Source organism: Aethina tumida, chromosome 7 (genome assembly GCF_024364675.1).
Source record: "Aethina tumida isolate Nest 87 chromosome 7, icAetTumi1.1, whole genome shotgun sequence".
Lineage (NCBI taxonomy): Eukaryota > Metazoa > Arthropoda > Insecta > Coleoptera > Nitidulidae > Aethina > Aethina tumida.
Genome location: NC_065441.1, coordinates 16,693,910 through 16,712,035, shown reverse-complemented (window position 1 = coordinate 16,712,035; position 18,126 = coordinate 16,693,910). Strand labels below are relative to the sequence as shown.

General features: G+C 34.9%; 1 protein-coding gene across 11 annotated transcripts in view; it reads right to left on the bottom strand.

Annotated features, from left to right (window-relative positions):
• Positions 1 to 5,755: 5,755 nt before the first annotated feature.
• LOC109603106 (homeodomain-interacting protein kinase 2) overlaps positions 5,756 to 18,126 on the bottom strand; it is a 30,264-nt gene continuing 17,893 nt past the window's right edge. For 5 of the 11 annotated variants that reach the window (XM_049970191.1, XM_049970186.1, XM_049970188.1 and 2 more), the window contains 11 exons: positions 17,168 to 17,592; positions 16,825 to 17,108; positions 16,459 to 16,765; positions 16,077 to 16,373; positions 15,757 to 16,014; positions 14,238 to 15,038; positions 13,932 to 14,180; positions 13,725 to 13,880; positions 13,448 to 13,560; positions 12,942 to 13,127; positions 5,756 to 11,480 (listed from right to left, as the gene is read on the bottom strand). In XM_049970191.1, the coding sequence (XP_049826148.1) occupies positions 11,279 to 11,480; positions 12,942 to 13,127; positions 13,448 to 13,560; positions 13,725 to 13,880; positions 13,932 to 14,180; positions 14,238 to 15,038; positions 15,757 to 16,014; positions 16,077 to 16,373; positions 16,459 to 16,765; positions 16,825 to 17,108; positions 17,168 to 17,592 (3,278 nt within the window). In that variant the 3' untranslated portion in view covers positions 5,756 to 11,278. Of the gene's footprint in view, positions 11,481 to 12,627; positions 12,832 to 12,941; positions 13,128 to 13,447; positions 13,561 to 13,724; positions 13,881 to 13,931; positions 14,181 to 14,237; positions 15,039 to 15,756; positions 16,015 to 16,076; positions 16,374 to 16,458; positions 16,766 to 16,824; positions 17,109 to 17,167; positions 17,593 to 18,126 lie in introns of those variants that run through there. The other 6 variants (XM_049970190.1, XM_049970187.1, XM_020019558.2 and 3 more) reach the window with 6 other exon arrangements.

Sequence of the window (18,126 nt, the reverse complement as noted above, 5' to 3'; positions counted from 1 at the left end):
TATTTTATTGTTAATGCACAATTTAATTGTCTGTGATGGCGGTGGCCATTAAAGAAGTAATAAATTTCCTATCGAAAAATATTTTAATAAAAATTTATGGGACGCCAGTGCATTTTATAAGCCTCTGAGAAAAAAATAACAATAATGGAATTATAACGCGATAAAGCTTCTGTTTTACATAATAAGCTCAATATTTCCAATGAATAATGTCTACCTCTGATATATTCTTGCGGCATTCGCCTCTATAATATTTTACAGCTTTGCTTTATTAGGATATTTGGAAAATTTCAATTATATTCATAATTTATCGCCTTTCCTTGCGATATTTAATATTTAACACTTGAAATTTTGAGAATTTCCGTTCTGACGCTGATTAATATTTTAATATACATAAATAAGACTACAAAATTAATTACTGCCACTAATTCACAACTAAAATACAGAAATTTACTTTCTTTTCTTATTTTTACCCATTTTCATCATTTAATTAATAGTAGTTTATTTTTCAGCAATAAGAAACTTGGGTAAGCAAAGATCGAATAAAATAAAATGAAAATGTTACGATTCAAACAAGAAAAAAGAAAGAACATATATCGTTCAATAAGTCCCGAGAATAACCCAGAAATGGTCCTAGTAGTACCAAACTAGCCACTTTTCCCTAGAGTACGAACCTTTATATGAAACGTGTAAAAATTTCACGTCGATCGGACCACAAACAGCAGAGTTATCGAGGTTAGAGTAAAGTCACTTTGTAATTTGTTTGAAAAATGTAGAAAAGTGAGTTTCGCGTGTTGATAAAACATTGTTTTTTAATGGGTAAAAACACCGTAGAAGCCCAGCAATGGCTTGAAAAACATTACCCGGACTCCTCTCCATCCAAACCAACGATTTGTCGGTGGTATGCTGAGTTTAAACGTGGTCGTACGGACACAAACAATGCGGAAGGTTCGGGTAGGCCATTGGAAGCCCTTACACCGGAAAATGTGAGTGAAATGTTAAAAGTCATAATGAAAAATCGCAAAGTGAAGGTCCGTGAGATTGCAGAAATGTCACAGATATCTTCTGAAAGCGTATTTACATTCCTTCATGAAAAATTGAGCATGAAAAAGGTTTTTTCCAAGTGGGTGGCGCAAAGGCAAAATTGAACGAGTTTTGAGGCTTTGATTTGCATCCCCACCCCCGTATTCGCCAGATTTACCCCCCAGCGACTACTGGCTCGTTGCTGATTTCAAAAAAATGCTCCAGGGAAAAAAATTTAGCTCGAATGAGGAGGTCATTGCCGAAACTGAATCCTATTTTGAAGCATAGGATAAATCCTTTTATAAACATGGTATAGAAACGTTGAAACGATTGTATCACCCTAAAAGGAGATTATATTGATGAATAAAAATGATTTTTGAAAAAAAAAATGTTGTTTTCGTTGTTAGTCTCCGGACTTATTGAACGATGTGTTATAATTCATTTATTCCAACTTTTTTAGAAAAATATTGCACAATAATAATTGTTTCTTGTAGTACCTCACCCCACACAAACTGTAGTTCATTAAGAGTCCGTGTATGACGCTGTAAATTTCTTAAGGGTGTCCCCATCATATCCCACTCATGTTCGATTGGAGAAAGGTCTGAAGATCCCGGTGGCTAAGGCAGTAAATTCAGACGGGAGGCTTCTAGAAAATTTAATGTATTCCTGGCAATATGTGGACTTAGATTATCTTTCTGAAAAACAAGTTCGAGATTTCTTATGTAGGGATGAAAATAAGGCTCCAAAACGTCATCCACATATCGCTTGGACGTCATATGTTACAATTAGTTAGCTATTGATTTATTATATAATGTATATATTTACATAAAACATTTTTTGGTTAAAATGTAGATCCATTGGGCAAATATAATATATTCCACAGCATTACATATACTAAATCTGGTGGGACAGTGCTTAAAAATGTTTTATTCAATGAAGGATTTTGGATGGTTGTATAATGAACTGCACATGGAATTTTACATATTAACTACCTACTAAAAGGCCAAACTATCAGTGAAACTTTTCATAATTTTTTAAGTAATAATGGATTGAATTCTGAAGAATACGTCACAATTGCGGTTGATCTTTTCTTCAGTTACAAGAGGGCAGAAAGGAATTGTTAATTGGAATGATGACCATTGTCTTGAAAAAATGTTATTTTAACCAACGCTTTATTTTAAAATTAAACGTTAATTACTTGTCTGATACTAACTAGAGAATTGTAAATCAGTTAAGTATAACAAGAAGTTTTCAATTTGTTTATAGCTTCGGACACCTAAAGAAGAAAATTAAATAACTGATGAATGGTTCTTGCTTACTTGAAATAGGAAAATTAAATATTTTAGTATAAAAATAAATAAATGAAAATTGAGGGAAATATTGTGTCTTGTAATTACCAGTTGCGTTGAAGGTAGTCATAAGGTAGTCATTGATATTTTGTTGTACTTTCTGAATATCTTGGATTTTTTAAAATGGAGTATGATATTCAAACATTAATTAAATGTATTTCCCCAGATCATACAATTTAATTAATTAAAAATATATAGACTTCAGTAAACTTAATATAAAAGCTTCTTATTTTCAATACTTTTACATTCTATCTAATGTTGACCCATTAAGCTTTGAAATGAGACATCAATTGAAAAAGTGAAATATAGAAAGATATTAGATTTTTTTTTGTTGATAATTATTATTAATGGCGAGTGACATCATCAGTCGTCGTCAATCGTAAAAAATTATATGAAATTTGAACCTGCATCAATTATAACAGAACTACTTTTTCTTCCACTCTAAATAAATCAGATATTGTTGACCATGTAATGTAATCGTTTTTCTAAAGAAATATAATTCGGCTCCAACTTGTCCTCAATTCTAAAAGTCGCTTTAAGTAAAACGATGAAATGTAACACACAAATTTACTGATTAGGTAAATGAAATATAATATTAAAATATTTAAATATTAAAACCTTCATATTTGAGAGACACCTTGTGTTTAGAAATGTAGAATTTTATTGTGAAAGCACCCACGTGAACAGAGTAGTTTGACAATAAGTTTTTCAATTTGCGGAATACATCGCGATGTGCGATTTATTCGCGGTTTAAGGAGTGAGGGATTATCAAAAATTCACAGCGCCTACGCTGACAGTAATAAGAAGTGAAGGGGAAGAATATACCGTATCAAAAATGATGAGCGTGTCTACTCGCATATTGAGACGGAACATCAATACCCCTTTGTAAACAAAAAGGAAAGATATACATGCAATTATGTGGGCGGGCCGAACTGACTGGAGGGGATCATTTGGTTTTGCTGCGTTTAGCATGCGGTTCGTCTCCGCAGACGTTGTTTTTAGTACATTTTATTTAATTTTTGGGATACATTTTTATTTTGAAAAAAGTAGTTTATTTTTGTTTTTGATATACCCTCAAAAAATATTTCATTTTACAGATTGAAAATTATACAAAGTTACGGAATTTAAATGGAGCATCCGAAGAACTCGAACTACATCCCTACGCATACGGAGAGTTACTAAATGCATTCGCAAAGATTAATTTACATTGTGCGCCGGCGCGCACCAGCACGGCGCATTGTCTCTGAGAGTAGGGATTCTTACTACCGGGCAAAACTTTTCTCTCTTTGTCGTGCATCCATCTCTTACAATATCCAGACACGAAGAGCATTTTTCATACGGTATACCGTGCCATAACTCAATTTCGCGATATTCACACATCAAGAACTAACGCATATTCGAAAAGCCTCTTTAGGTTTTCTTATTTTAATTTTATATTGCGTATTTTATTCATATCCACGCCCCGATATAGAAACTACGTTCCTGAATATCTTATCGCCGAGCGGCAGGTCATTAAAACAAAAGCGGGACCATGAATTATGAATCGAGTCAATTTTGACTGACAAGCTGTGCTGACGAATCTTAATGAACGTGGTTTTTTAGTCAAATATGCTCAGATTTTTCTATATTATAAAAAGTCACAGTTAATCCGTTTAAATAGTGTTAATTTCTGTGGGTTCAGCGCAAAAAAGCTCAGCAAAACAACCTATTCCGAAGGCACGAATATAAAACTGTTGATGAACCCGCCGAAAGCACGGGAGGAGCAATCGTAAAGTTGCAAGGAAGGGTGGGCATGTGCGGAATCGGTACGAAATTGGTCATCGCGACCCAATATTAAGCGAATATGCTAATGCGACCGTGTGAGATCCGACTTGATTGCAACATTTACATAGCTAAATGAACGGCCGTATTGCCAGAGCACCGTTGATTACGATTTTTCGTCGTTTCCCGACTTTTGTTATACGCCTGAATTAAATCCGTGTTCGTTATTTGGAATTTATCCGTTTTCATTCACCCGTTCTAATTCATTATTTTAAATAAGAAGTTTATGAAGGATAGTAAAAAACAGGTTCTCTTCCGTCTTTATTAAATTACAGCGTTTTGTTGCCATCGGACTCGTTAAAAATCTGGTTCAAGCTTGATTTTATAAAAAGAGAAATAAGAAAATTAATTAAATTTCAAAACAAAACCAATTATTGTAGACTAAATCAGTGATAACGAGTATCGTCCTAAAATTCCTAATTTATTCCTATTTTAAATAATTTGGTTAAAATGCACTTGAATGCTGCTGCTAATAAATTAAAAGCTATCAAGTGTTACGGTCGTTTTATTAAGTTAGTTGATCCCATCAAAAGCCCTTAAAAATATGGTTTGAATATACTCAGTGTCAAAAGTCTGGCACCATCCTGTAAATGATGACTTTAACACCACCCTTCAATCACTTCAAAACGGACATAAACTGAAAAGTTTTACGGAAAGTAGGAAAACAAATAGTTGAGGTACGACAATAAGTGAAAATATTGGGGTTGTAATTTCTGTGACAAACTGCTCCATTTATAAAATAAAAAAACTTTCGTGCACCAAAATAAATATTGAATTATGGAGACAATATTTTAAATTTATTGGAAGTTTCAAGATCCGAAAGTATCCGCATTTTAAATTGTTTGTAGATTTAAGATTGCCGGTTTTGTTCGACCCTCTTTCGAGTACGGTTTCCTCTCTATCGACTTTGTCCGCTTTTAATATTTATTGTACGACACCGGAATTTTTATTTTTTATAGGATTTGCACGTTGTTTTTTGACACTTCATTAAATAATCTTTGCAGGGGTTTTTTGTATTTCAGAAGTTTGTTTCCGTCCGGTGTTGACAATAGTTTGTTAAATATAACGGAGGAATAATTTGAGACACATTAAAGTACTAAGCTGATTAACATTGATAGATAGTATGTTCTAAGATTTGCACGAATTATTTTACCCTCGGAAGCGTATGAGGTACATCCTAATTATCCATTAATTCGTACTGAACTTCCAATTGTTCCACAGATTAAAATAGGAGTGAATAATGATTTGGTGGGAATAAACAAAAATGCTAAGTACTGTTTTACTCTCATAATTATTTATAGGTCATATTCAAACATAAATAATTCACGTGTCAAGAAGGGTGTGTTCTTGAGTAATTCACAAGGGGGACATAAAATTAAAATTGGTTATTTTGACGATGAAATTAGTTCACTGTTTTATTTATGCATTGTCGTCTCATGAAATCACCATGCAATTAAAAACAAATTGGTCGATAGTGATCAAATATTCTGATTTGGTCGTCTTCAAATAAGCTTTCCTGAAATTGGGAATAATTGATGATAAGGTTATATAAAATAAAACTTCACTTTAAGCCTTGAGTAGACTTTATTAATGCGGAAACTTCCAGCGACTAAAGCGTTAGAGGTTTCGCACCCACAAAGATGGTTTTGACAAAAAGGCAACATTAATTCATTATAGAGAAAACATACTAAAATATGTAATAAATTTTCTATGCAAGCTTTTACAGTTATAAATCTATGTTACATGCAAATATCTATATTACATTAAGTTTACATAGGTTTTTCAGGCCAAAATCACATAATATCTAAGTTAACAATGTTGAAACAAATTATTTGTACGAAATATTAAAAACTTTTTAATACATCCCGCGCCCGACACTGATTAGATTAACCTATTAATTAATAACCAAAACAGGAATTTGATTTGTTGTAAAAGTAATCGGATTTTTTTGTGATTTTTTTTTTCAAATTTTCCAAGGGAAATTATATGGAAGTCGGGCACAGTGTATTTTATTATTTGGTCCAACTAACAGTTTTTTTGTGGCAGGTTAGTCAATGCAGTCAGTAATACAGTCGAAAATTTAGAACGTGTCGTTCTGAATTACCCAATTTATTCGTATTTTAAATAAACTGTTTTCACAGGCATCCAGATACATGGACGTTTTACAAATAATCACAAAATTTCCGTACCCTGCTAATGTTTTAGAGTTACCACAGATTAACACAATTTTTAATATGGTTTCCCCACAATTTACACTTCTGGAGTGTCAAAGATTCAGCCCGAAAAATTGTGCAATTATTTTAATTGTTTGGGTAATTTGTAGGGAAGGTTCATCAGATTTTTATTTAAAAAATAATTAAATGATATGCTGATATGCTAATAAATCGGCTGTTACCATTAGCAGTATACCAAAAATAACCTTATTAAGGACCAATCCGATAGTTTTTCATGAAAATTTCTCTAATTGCTCTAGGAGTGGAGTAAATGTTTTAGAAGCATATAAATTTGATTCTTTAAAAATTCGAAAACTAACGTATTTGTGAAACGTTTCTCGCTAGGGGGAAATTTCACAAAAACGACTCCATAAAATTCTGAAACTACGATTGTCCTAACATTAAAGGGAAAACATGTGCAAATATATTTTTCAAAACATTTGTTTAACTACATATCTTTATTGCAAACAGCTATATATTATGACTGACATACACTATATGCCTAAGATAAAAAACAGCAGTGTTACTTTCATTTTTAGTATAAAATGTAACCATTTTTTTTAATTGTTTTTGTACTTAAAGAAATATAATTAATCACCCATTATTATTAAATGAACTTGTCACCAGTCGACTTTACGAACTCCTCTTACATTGCATAAAGTATAAAGTATATACACACAAAAATTTGTTACTTACTAAGGCAGGATCCACTTGGAACATTGCAAAGTGCATATTTTAATTGGAACAAACACAATACGATTAATTTATTATTATCTTATAAACAATGACAGGATACTAAATCTGCTATTTACATTCAATAAATATATTTCTATCTACAATTCAATTCAACAAACACTCAAGGGATTTGTTTGTACTTTACATCATTTTGTTAATTTCGCATTGTCATGATAAGAGACGTTCGAGAAGACCACCGGCGCACCGAAAAATGCTTAAAGATAAACACCAACAAAAATCCGGCAATCCATGGTTACTTAAACGTTAATATACATTAATAACTATAGCCTATCACCATTTATTGGTTTTACACCTCTAATTAGCTATATATTGACATGATACTACACCAGTCTTGTGTATAACACTAATAATATAATAGTAAAACTACTAAAACGGATCAGGACATTACAATCGACCACTGCAATTTGGTGTAAACACGATCGATGGTAATGTCCCGGATCCGCCTAAATCTATTCTGTAGTGCAGCCTTTAGATCAATAGTAAAAACCCTTATGTATTATTATACGGAAGTGATTATTGATTTTTTATATTATAATATATAATATATAGTACTTTTGATATTGGAATAATTTTTCTTTATTTGATCTAACAATAGCAGAACAGAACAAAATCTACAACCTTTTAAGCGTTTTCTAATCGAATATAAATATATGGTAACTTATACAAAAAAAAACCAACCCATAATATAATATATACACAAATAATGCATCATATTCAAATATATTACACCTAAACCCACTACAAATTATTATCCAACTTGTCAATATTTTATGAACCGTCCCCGCTATTCTGTCCAAAAGCACAAAAACATGTATTTACGTGTTCTATTTGTTATATAACACAACCGTCCTGCAGCTGTACAATTGGGATCGAAGATAAAACTTGGGGGTAATGCGCAATAATCGGACAGAACGTGCGAAACGGCCCGGTCAAAAACTATCGATTATAGGCGTTAATTGAAGCGCGAAAATTTCGAAATAGGAAAACGAACAAACAAAAATCAGCAAAGAACATTTGTAGATGGATCAACTGTGTGTTTTTAGGGATACGTTTAAACTGTGTCAAGTGTTTTTTCTTAAGGGGGAGAGATCGGCTAATCTTACTATGAGGTAATCCATTATTGTGCTAATTATTTTGATATATTGTTGGCTTGCAACAATTTAAATGTATCACATCGTTTTAAGCGAAATTAAGCATTTATTTTAATACTGTATGATTAGATAAAAATTAAAATATAGTCGTAAAATAGGCCAGTCTTTTTTTAAAGTAATTAAAACGTAAACAAGAAATTATAATGAAAAAGCAAAAGTGTTTCGATGAGTCTATGTTAATATTAATTTTTATTTTTTTGGCAACTACTCTTTAATTCGCTGTTTATAATATTTAATTTAATAATATTCACCCTGTGCAACATACAATATTGAATAAAACCAGAGCAAAATACGAACATCTAAACTTTTACCAGGCAATAAGGACTGTGTTTTATCCTCAATAAATCTAGTCACTAAGAATATTGTTCTGATATTAAGGCGATATATATATTTAAAACTAGCCTTATTTAATTAACATTGCTTATTTATTTGATCAAACAATTAATTAGTTTGGTCAATTATCGGATATATAGAGAAGCAAAGATTTTAGTTTGTCTGCATTTCTGCTTAAATATGTTTGATCAAATATATAAAACATATGAAACAATGATATATATTTACAAAACAATTACAAATTTTGAGTGATCACAGAAAAAAGATCTTTATATCAACTTTAAAATAAATATGTACAATTATGTTGATTTCAAGTAAAATTAAGTGAGAAAGGAACTAAATTCAAAACATGTGGGGGTTTTCGAAAAACGTCTCTAAAAACATCAACATGCATAATTATTTTGGACAGCATTTTTTTTTCATAGAAGACCTTACATATAAAGCGCGAAAACACCTGATTAATTTGATACAGTGAATATTTTATTTTTTAGTAATATATTTTTACCCGAAAATGTCTAATCTAATCAATAATCCAAAAATATTCTTATATATTTTGTACATCTACCACGAATACTCTAACACCTAGAGTTTTAAAGGTATAGTACCATCTATCTAGATAAAATATCTCGGGGAATCCCGGAGCGGTCATTATCAATTTACCGCCTGTTTTTCCCGCTCTTAACGCACCTACAACAAAAAATTAACCACGAGTCTCTTTAGTTAAATAACATTATTACTGTTTCCTTAACAGAATATTTTTGTTTTGTATTCGTGCATCCAGAAAGTGATAAATTATCCATCGTAATTATTTTTTTGTTGATCAGACCGCGTCTTTTTAGGCGAATACGTTATATACAATTAAAATGATTATAACTTTCTTTTTATTAAATATCACAACTATATTTACCGTAACTCTATTGACGCATATCCCTGTGGAACATTTAGACATTTAGTGCGATTAATCTTTGTTATTAAATAGTACATGTACGTCAAACATAGAGCCACAGACAGAAAAGATTTATAATTCTTTACAGGCACATCAAATTGTTTTTAAACACACCAATCAACTCACTTTGTTAATTTTTGTCGACAAATTGATGATCGTCTGTGTTAAGAGCACAAATTGGCAAAACGAGTGTGTTGATTCCGTTTTGAAAGATTACTATTATTAAACTTTGTCTTCACAATATTGTGACTTTCTATATTAGTGCTGGTTAATTGATTATTTACAGACCTAGTTTTGAATAATATTTAATAATAATAAACCTATGTTACAATATAAATTGCAACATACTTAAACAAACTTTGTTGTTCAAAAAAACCTTAAGATCTATAAAGCGAATGAATGAACAATATGTTCATGAAAGAAACTTATTATTAAATTAAAAAAAAACAAAAAAAAATAATTGGTTAATAAAAATGTATACCCTAATAATTATAACGTAGACAACTTGGAAAACTAAACTAAAACAAGACTACGATACGGCATTATCGAAGAATCTTCCAAAATGAAAAATACTCTGTACGAATTTGGACAATTAACACAACGAAAGTCATTTTGAGTTACTACTTGACTAGTTATAGAAAACTATGACATTTATAATACAGAATTTGCTCGTTCCATTTTTTGTTTATCTTGTACGCAGCCCACGAGCAAATTTTAACCTTAACTTCTTCCCTTACAAAAAGAAAAAACATCTATTCATCTCTAAACTCCTGGTATTCCATATACCAAAGCCAAAAACAAAATATACATATAGTAAAAGATTATCTACTTGAAAATGCATTTTGTATAAACGCTAGCATTAAAATGAGAATAATTCAAAGTTAACTTGTATCGTGCCCCAAGAGCGTCACGAATTTTTAAAACTAGAAATATATACACAGATAGAAAATTAAAAGTAATTTAAAAACTCTACAATAGATACATAAGCATAAAAATAAAGAATGACTAAATTATATTGATTGCATATAGGCAATCGAATATGATATGAAGGCAGTATATAATAAAGAATTGTTTAGTGTTTATAATAAATAAAATAATTGAGATTAACATGTACTTAGGACGTTTACCACAAACACCAAAAATAAAGAAACTCATTGAAAAATACTTTACGATTAAAATGTAAACCACCTAATAAACGAACCTTGAAATTTCAATCGAACTTAAGCGGTAACACCAATTAATTACGAATCACGATAAACGATACAATAAAATAGTTCTTACATTCTATTATCACTTATACACAAATCAAACTTAATAACTTAAAAAAGTTACATAACTATTTACAGAACCAGAAATTAATGGGTTAATTTCATTTGATTGCACTCGTAGATGTCGGATGACGTGTGCAAGTTTGGCATGACGATAAAACTACAGTGCACAAAACAATCCCTCGCCAGGAGGGTTACATGGTAAGGCATAAGGAAATATTACGTCAGTTTTCGGGTATTGCACCAGTTCGTGGACACGTCAACAGTTTCTTGGGTCAGACTCAATAAGTCCGCAACCTTACCTTGCATTACAAAAACGAAAAAAACATCACACAATTTATCCGTGTTCCGGTCGATGTTTCAAGCCGCGCGTGCGCCGCGTCAGACAGCAGGCGGGGCCTGCGACGACGCGGGGCGTCGGTTATTCGGCGAACCACAGACTAGCCTGTTGATACTGGTGGCTTTTGGCCGGACTTAGAGGGGCGAACCCGTAAGACGCGGCGGCGGCCACCTGGGCGTGCGACGGGAATTGCAGGTGAGCCGGCAGCGGTGGGTGACTCGGGTGGCTGGCCAGGACCGGCCGGGCGCTAGAGTGGTGAGCCGGAGGCGGCGGCAGCGCCCTACTGTGGGAAAATAAACTAGAAATATTAGTAACGATGTCCCAGGTCATTTTTAATTAACGTTAAGCGAAGAAGCTTTACGCCACAAAAACAAAGAAACTACAAAAAGCATTTATAAGGCAGAGAAAATTGTGGAAACAAAAAATAAAAGTTTTCACGTTGTTAAATTTGGACAAACAGTTGTACATTATATTTTAATTATGGTAAAAAATAACTGAAAAATGACTAGAAAGCATTTTATAAGGCAAATAAATTTCCCAATTTGTTAAATTTTGACAGAAACACCTCATAAAATTTGGTGTCTTCTAAGTCACCAAATATTTTCTGATATTGTTACAGAGTTAATATAATTAAACATGTTCTTTACTAGCAAAAGAAGCACTAGAAATATATAGAAATATCCAAAATATGGCATGTTAAAAATAAATTATTAATATTTATTCAATGATTTATTTAAAAAGAAGTATTTTTTAATTATATTTACAAAACATATTGTACATTATATTTTTAAATATTGTAAAAATCATAAAATAATACGTTTAATATATTTTATTAAGAGTTTAACTAAAATTTCTTAAAATGTATTAAGAAACTTTTCTGTAGAGTACAAAATTATAACAAATAAAATTATTATAAATTTTCACAATGTTGAGCTTGAAAAGAAACGCCTTAAAACTGTGATGACTTTTAAATTAATAAAATATTTCTTAAAATTGTTACAATGTTAGTACATTTAAAATTAATTGTTCATTAGATATAAGAAGCAGTAATTAATAAAAATTAAATAATAAATTAAAAGTAAACGCAGTCATAAAGATTTTAAAAATAAATTATTAATTATTAATCATTACAAACTTGCTTTAGTATCCATTTCGCCAATAGCAATAGTTTTGGCATTGTCCAATGGCTTGATCATAGCTAGAAAATAATTTCAGAAACATAAAATCTTTTAAATTGCAACTACATTATACAACAAACAAAATATGCACACATTTCAAAATGTAATTTATAAGTAAATTTTTAATCCGATTAAATCGATTTAATCATTACTATATTTAAATTTATGAAATAAATTGAGACCACAATGCAAAAGTTTGCTATTGGCATAGAGTTCTAAAACAAAACTTCATTGAAAAGAAAGCAAACACAATTCGACTAGATATGTTTTATTTTTATATACACACAATTGTATAAATATGTTAAACAAATATATATACAAAATATTTAAACACACAAATAAAATAACAAATATGCGCATAAAGCAGTGCAAATAAAATTATTACATAGGTTAATTAAATTATAAGTCGTGCAATAATCCTGATTACAGTAGGTTCATGCATCCACCACGAAGTAACTTAAATACAATAGCAGACATCAATTAAAACTAGTAAACTAATACCCAACATCAAAGCAGCAAACGGATCTATATAAGCAGCGTCAGCGTCAATTGAAACCGGTACTCACCCAGGTTGGGGCACCGTTGCCGGCAAATAAGCCGGCTGCGTGGTGGTCACGTAGACCGGTCGACGATAGAGCTCGGCCGCCGATTGGTGATAGAGCGGCTGGCCGGCGGCCGCGGCTAGTGGATGCTGGGGCGAGAGCCTGGGCGCTCCACCCAGCGGCTGCGGCGACAGATGGGCGCTGCTGTGTCTACAATTACAACATACGGGGATACTTACTGTCCTGCATGCAACATCAACACTCTCATCAGCATCCGTTTTTCGATTTAAGTATCTAACGGTCTATTCCAATTAAAATTATAGTTTAAAGTCAATCATATGTTGTATCATGAGCAATTAATGAGGTTGATTGATTTCAAATGGAATAAACCTAATATTTGTAGCCAATATTGATTACTTAAAGAAAAACAGCAGCATCTCTGTTAGTTTTCTACATTTACTCTCAGTAGCCATACGTACAACCATCGTCACCATTACAGAATTATAGTGTTCAAATACTAAATCACTTACCTGTAAGTTTGATGATGGATACCTTGTGGAGGACCCCAACCTTTTCCAGGCGCCAGGAGATGTTGATCCCGCGACACAGCCAAACTGTCTCTAGTGCTGTGTGCAATCGGAGGCTGCAATTGAAACATTCGATTTATGTTAACAGTTCCAGACTTCAATCCAAACTGTTTCTTTCACTTATTATTTAATTAAATCTACATCTCAAACGAATTATCGTTAAATGTAAATCAAACGTTCAAAAAGAGAAAGAAAAGGATGAAATGAAAAGTGATCTTACAGTCAGACTCACCGCTGGCACTGTGGAGTGCCGTCGCGAATGTCCAGAAGACCCGTTGTGGGCAGCGGGAGGTGCCCACGACACCCTCTTCTCCGCATTGCTGTTGCCATACTGTTGCTGTTGCTGTTCCGGCACTCCATACTGATACTGCTGTTGCTAAAAAATAATTGTAAATATTTATAACTAAAAAGAATTTTATACACATACAGAGTGTACAGGAGGACCGGGTTCCTTGCAGGCTGATCCACAGTGCTGCTGGGGCGCGGCGGCGTAATCTGATCGGTGATAGTCGCCGCATCCCGGTTCCTGTTTCGTCGTCACGTTCATCATGCACTCCGATTGCGCCTTGGCGAGCAACCGTTTCTTTTGCGACGCGTAATTCGTGCCGGTGCTACTGTTGCTGCCGCTCGTACTCATCGTGCACGGCTCGTTCTTGATCTGCTGCTGAATGAAGTGCTAGAATAAATGAAAACCGTTTAATTTCCCGCAATGTTGCGAAAGTCTTATACTGACTTTTGAGGAACTCCTGTCTTCATCGCTGTCCGGCACGCTAACGCAACTGATGACGTTCTTCCTAGGTTGCTGGCCGTTAGGCTGTTGGTTGTGGACCTGGTGCTGAGCCGCGTTGTTTCTATTGGCCGCCTTTTCACCCGTTTCGTCCTCGCTGTCAGATATCGTGATGACGGAGACTGCGGGAGAGGGAGTGTCGTTGATGGTAATCGTATGCTGACGACCGCTGCTGTTACCATGATGGTGATGATGGTGGTGGTGGTGGCCGTGACCGTGGTGGTTTGTGGTCTGTGTGTGGTGGTCTTGTGTCACTTGTTGTTGATGTTGCCAGTGTCCTCCACCGGGACTGTGGTTCCTTCTACCACCACCTCCACCATACGACAATTGCTCCGAAGGCGGCGTGCCCTCCTTCACGCGTTTCTTCACCGGACTCAGCTGTGTCTGCTCTTTCTTGTCATGATGCGATCGATGGTGGGTCGGCACCATCAGATGGTGGTTGTGGTGCGAACCGGATTGTCCCACGTGATGGTTTTTGGAACCACGTTTGCTGGTCGGCGCGCCCCAGTTTCCGGGTGCTGGATGTTCCACAATGGCTTGATTATAAACCTCTGCGGTCACATCGACCGGGAAGACCGGTCGCTGTTCCTGCAGTATCGCGGACGAATCGACCAACAGGGGGCGGCCCCACTCGGCCTCCGACAAAAGAGGTTGTTGAATGGCGGCGTGTTGGGGAGGTATCTGCTGCCAAGATGGTACGATCGCCATTTGTTGTCGGTTCGTGGGCCACGAAGTTTGCACAGCGTTCTACAAGAAATTATGATTGGTTCATTTACGTTTTGCAATTATTATTAGCTTAATGTAAGAGTGTGTTCCTTCATTTATAACAAATATTTTTTGCTCAAATATGTAAGAGAGTCAAATAACTAAAATTAAGTTAATATATTTTGTTATATTGTTGTGTTGTCTCCTAATTTCACATTGTTGTGGGGAAGTATAATTCACATAGGGAATTTGGGTATCAATAAAACAAAAAATTAAAATAAAATCATTTATTTAAATATAAATATAAAATTAGTATATACACAAATCACTTTGTTTTTTTAAAATTACATAGACGGTGAATAAGCACCTTGGTCACAAACATTTGGTAACTCACGAAGTGTTTTAACAATTAAAATTCCAGTATTTCCTTTAAAATATAGTAGATGTTGCGAAAAATTATAATTGTTTTTCATAACATGTACTTTATTATTAAAAGTAATAACTTTATTATCACACATTAAGGCACATTAAAAAAATCACTTAACACCACAATTATCAAGGAACTGTGTTATCAAGTATTAATAACAACGTTCTCGATTGCTCGTATTCTCAGTGAGGTACGTCAACAAATTCATAATAAAATTCCATTGAACCTAACAGTATCAAAAACCGTGCTCGACAACACAACAATAAAACCTTAGGGATAATAATTAAATCTATAGAGCGGATTTCTCATTTGGTCGTACAGAAAGTCACTCACCGTCAACAGCATCTGCCTTCCCGTGGGTTCCACCACGCTGACCGGCACGTACTGCTGCTGTCCGGGCTGACTCAGAATCGGCGGTTGGATCTGCAACGGAGGCTGTTGCACCACCGTCACGTGCTTGGCCGGTGAACCGCCCATGCCTTGATAGCCCGCGGGGCACAGTATGCTGGACACCAGCTGATGCTGGAACGGATCCGCCCTGCTAGCGGTGGCGTATTGTCTACCAACCGTCCGGCCGTTGTAAATTTGATACTGAAATTTGTTTATTATTATTAATAACATGCATTTAAATTTACAAGAGTATGATTACGTACCAGGTTGTCATAGCCGGAGCGATCTCTGACAAGTCTCTGGACTTGGTTGGTCAGTTGGTTGTTGATGGTGAAGGTGACGTTTCCGTTAGAGTTTGGTACGAAGTTAGCGACCAACGAAGGTGCCTGCTGGGCCGGTTGATGGTGTGAACCTGCCGTGGGGGTGCTGTAGTCGTTTCTGCGGCACACTTCCATCATTTGAACGCTGGCCTTAACGTTGTTGCAATGGGCATAGTCCACCAAGTGGGCCAATCGCACGAACGGATGATTGAGAGCCTCACCTGGAGTCGTACGTCGTTCCTAAACACATAATGAGACAGTTAGATTTTGTCAAAAAGAAGGAATGGGATGGATGAATAATACAGCATGATGGAGTAAATATTGCTACCTGGTCCATAGTGAGCATCCTCTTGAGCAGGTCGATAAACTCCTTACGATCCACCTTTTCGGCCAATAATTGTCCGCCCTCCAAGTCGGTTGGTACATTGACTTGGCCAATGTCGTCGAGACAGTTGAAGATGTATTTCCGTGCCTCTTTCGATTTAATACCGGTCTCTGCTTCGTGTTCTTCGGGTGTTTTAAGACGCCAGAATGGATAAGTGCTGTCCATGTCACGATAGAAAAATTTAGTTGTCTTGGACGCATTATTCAACATGTGCTCCGTTGGGAGACCCTGCGTTTGACTTATATACCTATCACGAACACAAAAGTTAAGCATCTTTGTAAGAAAACTACAACAGGGAATTGTTACCTTATCTGGTCGTACTCGGATGATCCCGGATAGAGTGGCCATCCTAAGAAAAGCTCGGCCACAACGCAGCCAAGTGACCACATATCTATGGCCTCGCAAAAAGGCAGACCGAGGATGATTTCGGGGGCGCGATAGTATCTCGATTGAAGGTACGTGTTGCACACAGCTTTGCTGACGTGAGACGCGCTCCCAAAATCGATTACCTTCACGCGGTACGGCTGCCGTACCGGATCGACCAACATTATGTTCTCCGGCTTCAAATCCGCATGGATCAGACCAAGTTGCTGCGAACGAAACCAAATTGTAAATTCCAACTCATCATTTAACGTTCCACCTAAATTACCTTGAGTTTGAGCAACGCGGTCAAGACCTGCTGCAGAATCGGCCTGATGTACTTGAGCGGCAACGGACTGAACTTGTTCTGTTTCAAGAAGTCGTAGAGGTTCTGCTCCAGCATCTCGAACACGAGACACGTGTGGTTCTTGTGCTGGAAGCACTCGTACGCGCGTACGAAATTGAATTCGTCCGCATTTTCCTGGCTTAGCCTGGACAAGATGCTGACCTCGATTTGTCCCTGTCGCGCGTACGACGGGTGGTTTTTCAATATTTTAATGGCGACGATCTCGTTGGTGCCCTTTTTCCAGCATTTGACCACCTGACCGAAGGTGCCGCGTCCTAGGAACTCGAGCACCTCGTACTGGTTGGTCATCGAGTACAGCACCTCGTGCTGCACCAGCTGGTAGTCGCCATCGCTTCCCGATCCGGTGCCTGGGTAATCGCGAACACCAAGAAAGAAGAAGTGTAATTGTTAGATTTATTGCTTTATAATTTACATGTTATGTTGTGTTTAAGGTTTTCATTGAGATTTTACTGTTGTCCGTTTTCAATCACACACCACACTTCAAAATTATATTATGATTTTGTTTTAACTTAACGTGTATCTTCAAATTTATAATTAAATAACTACGATAAAAATTAATATTTAACAGATTTAGTACAAGGTTAAAATATCTTTAGTCTATGTTAGAATATTTTTTCCATTATTAAATCTAAATTAATATAATTATGGAGTAAAAGGAAAAATTGCATAAAATATGAAAAAAATAAGTAATGTCGCAAATTCTGAATATTGATGAGAAACGATAAATCAATTAATTGCTTTTCTATAGATTGATTTTCATATTCCATATTCAACAGTAGAAAATTGAAATAAGATACATTATTCCAAATAAAAACAAAAAAACTTGTCGGTTATAAAAGGAACAGACATAAAAATGTTTTACACGTTATACCACTGTCAAA